The sequence below is a fragment of the Neopsephotus bourkii genome, unplaced genomic scaffold, assembly GCF_033783945.1.
Source record: "Neopsephotus bourkii isolate Nb327-2 ecotype Australia unplaced genomic scaffold, CSIRO-AGI_Nbou_v1 NB_857, whole genome shotgun sequence".
Taxonomy (NCBI): Eukaryota; Metazoa; Chordata; class Aves; order Psittaciformes; family Psittacidae; genus Neopsephotus; species Neopsephotus bourkii.
The window spans coordinates 32,691-46,053 of NW_026901353.1; the positions used below are offsets into that span (position 1 = coordinate 32,691).

Consider the following 13,363-nt stretch of genomic DNA (forward strand, 5'->3'; position numbering starts at 1 on the left):
TGTCTGTGTCCGCCGCGTTGTCTTGAGGAGAACTCGGCCGCTTTGTGCCGGCGGGAATGGAGCCTTTTCCGTAGTTTTTATATGTTGTAATATTCCTTCAAGTAAAGCTCGCCTATAAATTATAAACCCCTTTGAGGCCTGCGTCTTGGTTGAGCCGGGGCCTAGGGTAGGCCGCAGAGTCGCGGCGTTGCGTAGCAACCGCGCCCCGCCATGCACCGCGGCTCCAACGCCCCCCGCGTAGCCACGCCCCACGCCGGAAGTGGCGTCGCCTTCCGGGCGCTGAGCGTGAGGGGAAGGGGAGCGCGATGCCGACGGGAGACTACGAGTGAGGGAACGGGGACGGGGACGGGAATAGGGACGGGAATAGGGACGGGAATAGGGATGGGAATAGGAATAGGGATGGGGTTGGGGCTGCGGCCTGGTGGGGTTGAGGCCTACGGGGGCCTGAAGCCGGGGCCTGGAGTGGGAGCTGTGGCCGTCGCTGAGTGCGGTGCCGGCGGGCGGCTACGAGTGAGGGAACGGGAGCAGGGACACGGGAATGGGAACGGGAATAGGGATGGGGAGCGGGGCTGAGGCCTGCAGGGGCCTGAAGCCGGGGCCTGGAGTGGGAGCTGTGGCCGTCGCTGAGTGCGGTGCCGGCGGGTGGCTACGAGTGAGGGGACGGGAATGGGGCCTATAATGGGGATGGGAATGGGGAGCGGAGCTGAGGCCTGCGAGGGCCTGGAGTGGGAGCTGTGGCCGTCGCTGAGTGCGGTGCCGGCGAGCCGCTGCGAATGAGGGGATGGGAACGGGAACGGGGCCGGGGCCGGGGCCGGGGCCGGGCCGGGCCTCAGGCGCCGCTGTCCCCGCAGCTCGAAGCCCAGCTGGGCCGACCAAGTGGAAGAGGAGGGCGGAGAGGACGGTGAGTGCGGGCCCGGCCCTCCCCTGCGGCTCCGCCGCTCCTCCTGCTGGCGGACGGGGACGCTGCTGCTGCCCCTGCACCCTCTCCTTGGGGCAAGGAGCAGGGTCCCCGTTTTGGTGCCTTTTTGGGGTCCTTTTTTGGGTCTTTTCCTGACTCTTCGCCCTCCTCCCCCCGCAGACAAATGCATCACGAGCGAGCTGCTGAAGGACATCCCCCTGCCCGGGGTGCTGGGGGGCAGCCTGAGCGCCGAGGCCGAGCTGCTGAAGGGAGGTGAGAGCATGGGGGGAACCCGGGGGGGGGGGGGGCGTTCCCCTGCTGCCTCCTCCCGCTCTGGCACCGTCCCCTCCCTGTCCCTGCAGGGCCGCTCCCTTCCCCTAAGGAGCTCATCAATGGCAACATCAAAACCGTCACCGAGTACCGGGAGGAGGAGGATGGGAGCAAGGTGAAGGTGAGTGGGGGGCTCCTGAGCTCCTTGTCCCCACTGGTGTTAATCCCTGTCCATAGGGGTGTCCCCTGTGCCTAGCCATAGGGATATCCCTATCCATAGGATGTCCCCTATCTCTGTCCATAGGGATGGCCCTATCCATAGGATGGCACCTATCATCCATAGGATGGTCTTTATCCCTATGGATGTCCCTATCCATAGGATGTCCCCTATCCCTATCCCTAGGGATGTCCCTATCCTTAGGGATGACCTTATCCATAGGATGTCCCCTGTCCCTCTCATAGGGATGGTCCTATCTGTAGTATGTCTCCTGTATCTATCCCTAGGGATGTCCCTATCCCTAGGGATGTCCCTATCCATAGGATGGCCCCTCTCCATAGGGATGTCCCTATCCGTAGGATGTCTCCTGTATCTGTCCATAGGGATGTCCCTATCCATAGGATGTCTCCTATCCCTCTCCATAGGGATGGTCCTATCTGTAGGATGTCCCCTATCCCTAGGGATGTCCCTTATAGATATGAATACACACCCCCCCCCCCCCATTAGCACCTTAGGGGGTAATTCCTGGGCTTTGGCACCTTTGCAGATCATCCGCACCTTCCGCATTGAGACCAGGAAGGCCTCCAAGGCGGTGGCGCGGAGGAAGGTGAGCTTTTCCCATGGGAATCCCAAGGGAATCTGCTCCAGCAGGAGCTGCTTCACCTCCAGCCCTCTGCTTCTCCCCATTCCCTCCCAATCCCCCTCATTCCCCTTCCCACTGCTCCATGTGGGGGGTTTCCCTCTTCCCACTGCCCATTCCCACTCCATGTTGGTTGCTTTCCCTCTTCCCACTGCCCATTCCCACTCCCCATTCATTGCTTTCCCTCTTCCCACTGCCCATTCCCACTCCATATTGGTTGGGTTCCCTCTTCCCACTCCCCATTCCCACTCCATATTGGTTGCTTTCCCTCTTCCCACTCCCCATTCCCACTCCCCATTCATTGCTTTCCCTCTTCCCACTCCCCATTCCCACTCCATATTGGTTGCTTTCCCTCTTCCCACTCCTCATTCCCACTCCCCATTCATTGCTTTCCCTCTTCCCCCCTTTCTCCCTGCCCAGAACTGGAAGAAGTTTGGCAACTCCGAGTTCGATGCCCCCGGCCCCAATGTGGCCACCACCACCGTGAGCGACGACGTCTTCATGACCTTCATCACCAGCAAGGAGGTGCCTTGGGTGCTGGCTCCCTGGGTGCTGGGTTGGGTGCTCTGGGGGTGCTGTGGGGCTCAGGACCCTTCCCTGTACCCCCCTAGGACCTCAATTGCCAAGAGGAGGAGGATCCCATGAACAAGCTCAAGGGCCAGAAGATCGTCTCGTGCCGCATCTGCAAAGGGGACCACTGGACCACGCGCTGCCCCTACAAGGACACCCTGGGCCCCATGCAGAAGGAGCTGGCCGAGCAGCTGGGCTTGTCCACAGGGGAGAAGGAGAAGCTGCCTGGAGGTGGGACCCGGCCCGGGATAGGGAGGAGCTGGAATTGGGGCTGTTCTGGATCCCATTCCAAGCTCCCATCCCGCTGGATGTTCCCATCCCCGCAGAGCCGGAGCCGGTGCAGGCGCAGCAGAGCAAGACGGGCAAGTACGTCCCGCCCAGCCTGAGGGATGGAGCCAGCCGGCGTGGGGAGTCCATGCAGCCCAACCGCAGGGGTGAGGGGAGCGCCAGCCCCGGCCTTCCTCATCCTCAGCCTTCCCCTGTCCCCATCCTTCCCCTGTCCCCATCCTTCCTCATCCTCGCCCTTCCCCATCCTTCCCCCGTCCCCATCCTTCCCATCCCCATCCTTCTTCATCTTTACCCTTCCCTTTCCTCATCCTTGTCCTTCCTCACCCTTCCCCATCCTCATCCTTCCCCTGTCCCCATCCTTCTTCATCTTCACCCTTCCCTCATCCTTTTCTCATCCTTCCCCGACCTTCCCCATCCTCATCCTTTCCCTGTCCTGCCCTTCCCCTGTCCCCATCCTGCCCATCCTCATCCTTCCCCTGTTCTCATTCTTCTTCACCCTTCCCCATCCTCATCCTTGTCTTGTCCTTTCTCACCCTTCCCCATCTTTATTGTTCTCCTGTCATTTCCCCATCCTTCCCTTGTCCTCATCCTTCCTCATCTTCACCCTTCCCTTTCCTCATCCTTGTCTGTCCTTCCCCTTCCTCATCCTTCCCATCCTGTCCTTTCCGTGTCCCCATCCTTTCTGTATCCCCATCCTTTCCCTGTCCCTATCCTTTCCCTGTCCCCATCCTTTCCCTATCCCCATCCCTTCCCTGTCCCCATCCTTTCCCTGTCCCCATCCTTTCCCTGTCCCTGTCCCCGTCCCTTCCCTGTCCCCGTCCCTTCCCTGTCCCCGTCCCTTCCCTGTCCCCATCCTTTCCCTGTCCCCATCCTTTCCCCTTCCTTCATCCCTATCCCCATCCCATCCCACCTTCCTCATCCTCCCTCCCTCCCCCGCAGCCGATGACAACGCCACCATCCGTGTCACCAACCTCTCCGAGGACACCCGCGAGACCGATCTCCAGGAGCTCTTCCGCCCCTTCGGCTCCATCTCCCGCATCTACTTGGCCAAGGACAAGACCACGGGGCAGTCCAAGGTGGGGGCACCCCTTTGGGGTTCCAGATGAGACCCCCCCTCCCCCGCTTCCTCTCACCCTTTGCCTTCCTCCCGCTCCAGGGCTTTGCCTTCATCAGCTTCCACCGCCGCGAGGATGCGGCGCGGGCCATTGCCGGTGTGTCCGGCTTCGGCTATGACCACCTCATCCTCAATGTGGAATGGGCGAAGTGAGCAGTGGGGGGGCGGGGGGGGGTACCAGGGCTGCTTTGGGAGGTACAGGGGTGCTATGGGGGTGCTTTGGGGAGGTACAGGGGTGCTTTAGGGGGTATGGGGGTTCTTTGGGGAGTACCAGGGGTGCTTTGGGGGGGTACAGGGGTGCTTTGGGGGGTACCAGGGGTGCTTTGGGGGTGTACAGGCTTGCTTTGGGGGGTACCAGGGGTGCTTTTGGGGGTACAGGCTTGCGTTGGGGGGTACCAGGGGTGCTTTGGGGAGGTACAGGGGTGCTTTGCGGGGGTACAGGGGTGCTTTTGGGGGTACCAGGGGTGCTTTGGGGGGGTACAGGGGTGCTTTGGGGGGTACCAGGGGTGCTTTGGGGAGGTACAGGGGTGCTTTGCGGGGGTACAGGGGTGCTTTTGGGGGTACCAGGGGTGCTTTGGGGGGGTACAGGGGTGCTTTGGGGGGTACCAGGGGTGCTTTGGGGAGGTACAGGGGTGCTTTTGGGGGTACCAGGGGTGCTTTGGGGGTACCGGGGGTGCTTTGGGGGGATACAGGGGTGCTTTGGGGGAGGTACAGGCTTGCTTGGGGGGGGTACAGGGGGCTTTGGGGGGGGTCCCTTCCCTCACTGCCTTTCTCCCCTCCACAGACCCTCTACCAACTGATGGCGATGCCGGTGCCATGCCGGGGCCTCTCAATAAAGAGCCAAGCACTCTGGTACCCTGGTGTGGGGCTGAGCTCTGGTTGGGTCCCTGGCACTGTACCATGGCCATGGGGCTACCCAGGATGGGATAAGGGCCACCATTCCCCTGCTTTCAGGCTCATTCCTGGTTTTCCAGCTAAGGAAAAAAGGGGGATTTCTGCCCAAAGTGGGTCCCCCCCCATTCCTTTATGGTGGCACCCAGGGTCGCATCCTGCCCCTCTTTGGGGTCGTTATGGGGTGGGGGGGAACAGAGGAGCTCCCATCTCCTTCCTGATCCCATTGTGGCAGCATGGAAAAGTGGGAAGAGCCCAATCCCCCCCCTCAAGCACAGCCACACGCAGTCATTCCAAGCCATGTATTGCACAGCAATAGGGCCAGGGGGGTGGTGAGGGGGGGGTCAGGTCCCAATCCCGGTCCCTCAGCGCTTTCCCTTCCTGGCACATCCCAGCCTCTGGAATCTGGTTTTCCCCTTGGGGAGCAGCTTCCTTTGGCGGCGGGGCCTGGGAGCAGTGGGATGCTCTGGTGGGATGATGGGATGCTCCGGTGGGATGCTGGGATGCTCCGATGGGATGCGATGCTCCGGTGGGATGCGGCGCCGGCGCTTGCGGAGCCGGGCAGGGCGAGAGGGGGGCCGCTTCCTCTTGTGCTTGGGGAACAGGTCTTGAAGGGGGGGATGTAAAGCAAAGGGGGGGGTCAGTATAAAGGGGGGTCCCTATAAAGGGATCACTATAAAAGGGTGTCACTGTAAAGGGGGGGGGTCAGTATAAAAGGGGTTCAGTGAAAAGAGGGGGCCCTGTAAAGGGTAAAGGGGGAGTCAGTATAAAGTGGGGTCACTATAAAGGGTAAAGGGATCAGTATAAGGGGGGGGGTCACTAGAAAGAGTAAAGGGGGGGCAGTATAAAGTGGGGCCCCTATAAAGGGATCAGTATAAGGAAGGGGTCAGTGTAAAGGGGGATCACTATGAAAGGGGGTCACTGTAAAGGGTAAAGGGGGGGATCAGTGAAAAGGGGGGGGTCAGTATAAAGGGGGTTCAGTGAAAAGGGGGGCCCTATAAAGGGCAAAGGGGGGATCAGTATAAAGTGGGGTCACTGTAAAGAGTAAAGGGGGGTCATTATAAAGGGTAAAGGGATCAGTATAAAGGGGGTCAGTGTAAAGAGGAGTCACTATAAAAGGTAAAGGAATAAGTATAAACACCGGTCGCAGGGGGGGTCAGTGTATAGGGGCATCACTATAAAGGGGGGGTCTCTATAAGGGGGGGTCAGTGTATGGGGGGGTCACTATAAAGTGGGTGTCAGTGTATAGGCGGGTCACTATAAAGGGGGGTCAGTGTAAAGGGGGGTCACTATAAGGGGGATGCTGTGCTGTGTCAGTGCGTTTACTTTGAGCCACCCTCACTGCAAGCTCGGGCTCAGCGCTTTCTCCTCAGCCACAGCAGGGACGGGACAGGACCAGGGCTCAGTCCCAGCCCCGGACTCACCCTGATCCGGCTCCTCGCCCACCTCCCTCCGGTAGTGCTCAGCATCGCTCTCCTCCTCCTCCTCCTCCTCCTCCTGCTGGGCCGCATCCGGCTCCGGAGCACCGGGATCCTCAGCGCCGCTGTCCCCATCCTGCTCCTGCCGCTGCCGCTTCCTCCGCATCCCCTCCAGGCTCCTCTCCCTGCGGTACGGACCGAGCCTCACGGAGGTGCTGCGCCCCCCCAACCTTGCGCTCATTGCTGCGCTGCAACCCCCTGCGCTCACCACTGCGCCCCCTTGCGCTCATTGCTGCGTCCTTCTGCTCTGCATCCCCCTGCGCCCCCTTGCGCTCATTGCTGAGCTGCGCCCCCTTGTGCCCCCCCTGCGCTCACCGCTGCGCTGCGCCCCCTTGCGTTCACTGCTGCGCTGCATCCCCCCTGCGCTCACCACTGCGCCCCCTTGCGCTCATTGCTGCGCCCTTCTGCTCTGCATCCCCCTGCGTCCCCTTGCGCTCATTGCTGCGCCCTTCTGCTCTGCATCCCCCTGCGCCCCCGTGCGCTCATTGCTGCGCTGCATCCCCCTGCAATCACCGCTGCGCCCCCTTGCGCTCATTGCTTCTGCCTGCATCCCCCTGCATCACCGCTGCGCCCCCTTGCGCTCATTGCTGCGCCCTTCTGCTCTGCATCCCCCTGCGCCCCCTTGCGCTCATTGCTGCGCTGCATCCCCCTTGCGCTCATTGCTGAGCTGCGCCCCCTTGCGCCCCCCTGCGCCCCCTTGCGCTCATTGCTGCGCTGCATCCCCCTGCGCTCACCACTGCGCCCCCTTGTGTTCACTCCTGCGCTCACGGCTGCGCCCCCTTGCGCCCCCCCCGCGCGCACCTCTGCGCCTGCCGCTGCCGCCGCTTGCGCTCCACGGCCTCCTCCTGGCGCTGGCGCCGCTCCGCCCGCAGCTGCAGCTTCGCCTCCTGCCGCGCCAGCAGCGCCTGCACCTCGGCCTCGGGCTTGTGCACTGTGGGCACCCACCGAGAGCAGCAAGGGAACCAGTGAGCACCCAATGAGAGCACCCAGGGACCCAATGAGAGCACCCATGGAGAGCACCCAGGGACCCAGTGAGAGCACCCAGGGACCCAGTGAGCACCCACTGAGAGCACCCAATGCCCCACACCGAGAACACCCAGGGACCCAATGAGCACCCACTGAGAGCACCCAGGAACACACTGAGAGCACCCAATGCCCCACACCAAGAGCAACCAAGGACCCACTCAGCCCCCCCCCGCCCCGCCCCGTCACTCACCGAAGCCATGGTAGAGGACATTGCCCTGCGCCAGCCCCTCCTCCACCTTGCAGAGCCGCAGCGTCATGCGGGGCCCGATCTGCGGGAACAGCAAGGGGGTGCGGTGGAGCCCAATGGAGACCAATGGACCCCGATGGAGACCAATGGACCCCAATGGATCCCAATGGAGCAGGGATCCCAATGGAACCAGGATCCCAATGGAGCTGGGGTCCCGATGGAACCAGGATCCCAATGGAGCCGGGATTGCGATGGAACCAGGATCCCGATGGAGCTGGGATCCCGATTGATCCCAATGGAACTGGGATCTCAATGGATCCCAATGGAGCTGGGATCCTGATGGATCCCAATGGAGTGAGATCCCAATGGAGCCAGGAGCCCAACGGAGCTGGGAACCTGATGGAGCTCGGATCTCAATGGACCCAGGAGCCTGATGGAGCTCGGATTCTGATGGAGCTAGGATCTCAATGGAGCTGGGATCCCGATGGAGGCAGGATTCTGATGGATCCCAATGGAGCCCAGTGGATCCCAATGGATCCCGATGGATCCGGGATCAGGCACGCACCTCGGTGAGGCGCACGGCGCTCTGCTGAGCCTTGGCGTTGCCTCGGCCCGCGTAGGCCTGGGGCAGCTCGGTCACGTTGTGGGGCCCGTCCTGCTCCGCCTCGCTCTCCGAGAGGTTCAGATCCCTGGGGAATGGGGGGGGAATGGGGTGAGAATGGGCACAGACCCCCCTGGGTGTCCCCATGGTGTCCCTATGGGTGCCCCATGGGTGTCCTATGGGTGTCTCCTATGGGAGTCTCTATAGGTGTCCCATGGGCGTTCCCATGGGTATCCCTATGGGTGTTCCCTGGTTGCTCCATGGGTGTCCCTATGGGTGTCCCTTATGGGTTTCCCCTGGTTGCCCCCATGGGTGTCCCCTCAGGTATCCCTATGGGTGTCTCTATGGGTGTCCCCTGGTTGCCCCCATGGGTGTCCCCTCAGGTATCCCTATGGGTGTCTCTATGGGTTTCCCCTGGTTGCCCCCATGGGTGTCCCCTACAGGTGTCCCATGGGTGTCCCCATGGGTGCCCCGTACTTGACCAGGAGCTCGCTGATGTCCTCCAAGCGGCTCATGTTGGGGAACTTCTCCTGCAGCAGCTTCTTGAGGCCTTTGCTCACTCCCACGGGGACCACCTTGACGCTGCTGCGGGGAGGAAGAGGAGGAGGAGGGGGAGGATGAAGGAGGAGGAGGAAAAGGAGGAGGAAGAGGAGGAGGAGGAAGAGGGAATAACAGAAGGGGAAAGAAGGAGGAAGAGGAGGAGGAAGGAGAAAAAGGAAGAGGAGGAAGAAGAAGAGGGAAAGGAGAAGGAGGAGGAAAAGGAATAGGAGAAGGAAGGGGGAAAGGAGAAGGAGGAAAAGGAGGGGGAAAAGAGAAAGGAGGGGGAAGAAACGGAATAGGAAGAGAAGGGGGAAGAGGGAAAGGAGGAAGAGGGGGAAAAGGAAGAGGAGAAACGAGGAGGAGAAGGAGAAAAAGGGAGAAGAAAAGGAGGAAGACGATGAGGAAGATGGAAAGGAGGAGGAAGAGGAGGAGGAAGAGGAGGAGGAAGATGGAAAGGAAGAGGAGGAGGAAAAGGAGAATGAAGGGGAGGAAGAAGAGGGAAAGGAGGAGTAAAAGGAGGAGGAGGAAGAGGAGGTAAAGGAGGAGGAAGAGGAGGAGGATGAGGGAAAGGAGAAGCAAGAGGAGAAGGGAGAGGGAAACGAGGAGGAGGAAGAGGAGGAGGAAGAGGAGGAAAAGGAGAAGGAAGAGGAGGAGGAAGAGGAGGAAAAGGAGAAGGAAGAGGAGGAGGAAGAGGAGAAAAAGGAGAAGGAAGAGGAGGAGGAAGAGGAGGAAAAGAAGGAGGATGAGGGAAAGGAGGAGCAAGAGGAGGAAAAGGAGGACAGAAAGGAGGGAGAGGGAAAGGAGGTGGAGGAAGAGGAGGAGGAAGAGGCCAGGGCCCCGTCCCCAGCGCCTCCACAGGCACAGGAGGAAGCCACTCACTAATGCCTGAAGTGCAGGAGCTGCGTCTCGGCCTCGTAGGTGATGAGCACGCAGCGCTTGATGCTGTTGAGGTTCACCTGCACCACGAGGAGGAGGAGGAGGAGATGGAGACACCCCCTTGGTGACGCCCCCAGCAGCACCCATGGGTGCCCCCCCGCCCCCGGTACCGTGTGCACGTTGATGGAGGGGAAGAGGTTCTGGAAGGTGCTGGCCATGAGCTTGACGTGGATGTGCTGGAGGCCGAAGTTGCTGAGCACCAGGAGGGGCGCGTGGCGGAACTGCTGCTCGTGCATGCGGTGCCGGCGCAGAGCCGAGACCACGTCCCGCAGCAGGGAGTACTGGGGGGGAGGAAGGTGAGGAGGGATGGGGATGGGGATGGGGATGGGGAGGGATGGGGATGGGGAGGGATGGGGATGGGGAGGAATAGGGTTGGGTATGAGGGATGGGGAGGGATAGAGAGGAGGATGGGGAGGGGGAGGGATGGGGTTGAGGACAGGGAGGGATGGGAATGGGGAAGGATGAGGATGGGGAGGGATGGGGATGAGGGGTGAGGATGAGGAGGGGGTGAGGATGAGGAGGGGAAGAGGATGAGGGGATGAGAAGCAATGAGGATGAGGTAGGGATGAGGATGAGGAGGAGGAGGGGAAGAGGATGAGGAAAGGGTGAAGATGAGAAGGGGGTGAGGAGGAATGGGGATGAGGAGGAATGAGGGTGAGGGGGTGAGGATGAGGAGGGGGTGAAGGAGGGATGAGGAGCGGATGAAGAGGGGGTGAGGATGAGGAGGGGGAAGGGATGAGGAGCAATGGGGATGAGGATGGGGAGGGGGTGAGAAGGGGAAGACAATGAGGAGGGATGAGGGTGAGGAAGGGGTGAAGATGAGGAGGGATGAGGGTGAGGAAGGGGTGAAGATGAGGAAGGATGAGGATGGGGATGAGGAGGGGATGGGGATGAGAAGTAACAAGGCTGAGGGGTGATGAGGAAGGGATGAGGAGCGATGGGGATGATGGGTCACGAGGATGAGGAGGGGATGAAGATGAGCACCCACCTCCATCACTTTGAAGGTCAATGTCGGGCCCCCGGGCAGCCGGAACACCTTCTGTGGGGTGGGGGGAGAGGAACCAGTGACAAGGGTGCCACCATCGGTGTCCCATGGGTGCCACCATCACCAGTGTCCCATGGGTACCACCACCGGTGTCCCATGGGTGCCACCACCACCAGTGTCCCATGGGTGCCACCACCAGTGTCCCATGGGTGCCACCACCACCAGTGTCCCATGGGTGCCACCACCAGTGTCCCATGGGTACCACCATCACCAGTGTCCCATGGGTGCCATTGGTGTCCCATAGGTGCCACCATCACTGGTGTCCCATGGGTGCCACCATTCCCGGTCCCCAGCACAGCCGCATCAGTGCGTTTACTTTGCTTGGAATCACGGTAAGGATTCAAGGAGCTTTTGTCATCATCTGCGTGTGATGGGGACGCTGGGAACGGGACACTGGGAATGTGATACTGGGAATGGGATGCTGGGAATGGGACACCAGGAATGGGACACAGGGAATGGGATGCTGGGAATGGGACACCAGGAATGGGACACAGGGAATGGGATGCTGGGAATGAGACACTGGGAATGGGATGCTGGGAACGGGACACTGGGAATGGGATGCTGGGAATGGGATGCTGGGAACGGGACACTGGGAATGGGATGCTGGGAATGGGATGTTGGGAACAGGACACAAGGAACGGGATGCTGGGAATGGGCCTCACCAAGTTGATGCTGGAGGCTGATTTACTGAACACCAGGAAATGCGTCACCCCCAGGGGCCCGGCCACGGCCACGAAGTCCTTCAGGGAATTGCTTTTCCGCACCTATGGAGAGCAGGGATGGGATGGATGGGATGGGTTGGGTGGGACAGATGGGACGGGACGGGATGGATGGGGTGGATGGGATTGGATGGGATGGATAGTGTGGGATGGGATGGATAGGATCGAATTGGACAGGATGGGATAGGGATGGGGAGTGGATGAATGGGATCGGATAGGATGAGATGGGATTGGACAGGATGGGATAGGGATGGGGATGGGATGGTATGGATGGAATGGGACGGGATGGAAAGGGTGGGATGGGGTGGATGGGACAGAGACAGTGATGGGATGAGCCCTCCCCTCTCCCCCCATGTCCCTGCTGTTTGTGTGTGTATGCATGTATGTATGTGTATGTACATATATATGTGCATGTATGTGTCTATATGTGTATGTATGTATGTCTATATGTGTATGTATGTATGTGTATGTATGTATATATATGTATGTGTATATGTGTATATACGTGTGTATGTATATGTATGTATATACATGTATATGTCTATGTATGTACGCATGTATATACGTATGTGTATGTATGTGTATGCATGTGTATATGTATGTGTGTATGTATGTGTATATGTGTACGTATGTGTACATATGTATATGTATGCATTTGTATGTCTATGTATGTATATCTGTATGTATGTATATGTATGTGTATATGCGTATGTATGTATGTGTGTATATCTATATGTATGTGTATGCGTACATATGTGTATGTATGTATGTGTATACACGTAGATATGTGTATACGTGTATATGTATGTACATCCATATGTATGTATGTATGTACGTATGTATGTACGTGTATATGTGTATGTGTATGTATGCGTCTATATGTATGTATGTACGCATGTATCCGCCTGTCCCTGTGTGGTGCCGGTGCTCACCCGCAGCGCCCGGGCCGTGAAGGGCTCCAGCACCCGGCGCACGTCGGCCACGAGGCCGCGGAGGCAGCGCCCGGGGCGCCCACGGCCCAGCACGAAGGAGTGGGGCACGGAGCTGAAGTCCTGCTGGGCCCGGAGCTGCGCTGCTGCTCGCTGCTGCCGCTGCCGCCGGCTCTGACGGGACCGGACCGCACCGGGATGGGGGTGAGCATGGGGGGAGCCCCCGGCACCGGGGCAGCCGCAACCCACGGCCCATTCCTGTGTCCCATTCCCATGTCCCATCCCCACATCCCATTCCCATGCCCATATCCCATTCCCATCCCCATATCCCATTCCATGTCCCATCCCCATACCCCATTCCCTGTTCCATCCCCATACCCCATTCCTGTGTCCCGTGTCCCATCCCATTCCCATCCCCATGTCCCATCCCCATACCCCATTCCATGTTCCATCCTCACATCCCATTCCATGTCCCATCCCCATACCCCATTCCCTGTTCCATCCCCACATCCCATTCCCTGTATCCCATTCCTGTGCCCGTCCCCATATCCCACTTCCTGTGTCCCATTCCCATATCCTATTCTCTCTATCCCCGATCCCATTCCCATCCCCATATCCCATTCCTGTATCCCACCCCCATTCCCGTTCCCATTCCCCATCTGCCATTCCCTGTATCCCACCCCATTCCCATTCCCATCCCCTGTATCCCACCCCATTCCCGTTCCCATTCCCTGTACCCCATCCCCTCTATCCCACCCCCATTCCCGTTCCCATTCCCTCTATCCCATTGCGTGTCCCACCCCCGTTCCCGTTCCCATCCCCCATATCCCGTTCCCATCCCCATATCCCATTCCCCGTTCCCATTCCCTGTATCCCACCCCCATTCCCGTTCCCATTCCCTGTATCCCATTCCCGTTCCCATCCCCACGTCCCGTTCCGCACCCTGTTCGGCCTCCCCATCTTGCTGCCTCCTCCGCCACCACCACCACGTGGCCACGGCCACTTCCGCTGCGT

The 13,363-nt window shown here is 59.9% G+C and overlaps 2 protein-coding genes across 2 annotated transcripts; one reads left to right on the forward strand and one right to left on the reverse strand.

Moving 5' to 3' along the window:
• The first annotated feature begins 247 nt into the window (after positions 1 to 247).
• EIF3G (eukaryotic translation initiation factor 3 subunit G) lies at positions 248 to 4,850 on the forward strand. Its single transcript, XM_061356507.1, has 11 exons — positions 248 to 325; positions 852 to 901; positions 1,079 to 1,171; positions 1,261 to 1,349; positions 1,933 to 1,992; positions 2,446 to 2,550; positions 2,637 to 2,826; positions 2,922 to 3,029; positions 3,823 to 3,959; positions 4,040 to 4,146; positions 4,782 to 4,850. The coding sequence occupies exons 1-11, from the start codon at positions 306 to 308 to the stop codon at positions 4,795 to 4,797; spliced, it is 975 nt and encodes a 324-aa protein (XP_061212491.1). The 5' UTR covers positions 248 to 305; the 3' UTR covers positions 4,798 to 4,850.
• A 103-nt stretch (positions 4,851 to 4,953) lies between these two features.
• Positions 4,954 to 12,631, reverse strand: PPAN (peter pan homolog). Its single transcript, XM_061356541.1, has 12 exons — positions 12,353 to 12,631; positions 11,364 to 11,465; positions 10,645 to 10,695; positions 9,767 to 9,937; positions 9,600 to 9,676; positions 8,658 to 8,765; positions 8,145 to 8,268; positions 7,583 to 7,661; positions 7,168 to 7,297; positions 6,309 to 6,491; positions 5,388 to 5,475; positions 4,954 to 4,971 (listed from the first exon to the last, which is right to left on the reverse strand). Exons 1-12 carry the CDS (start codon positions 12,629 to 12,631, stop codon positions 4,954 to 4,956), a joined length of 1,410 nt encoding a protein of 469 aa, XP_061212525.1.
• Between the last annotated feature and the right edge of the window lie 732 nt (positions 12,632 to 13,363).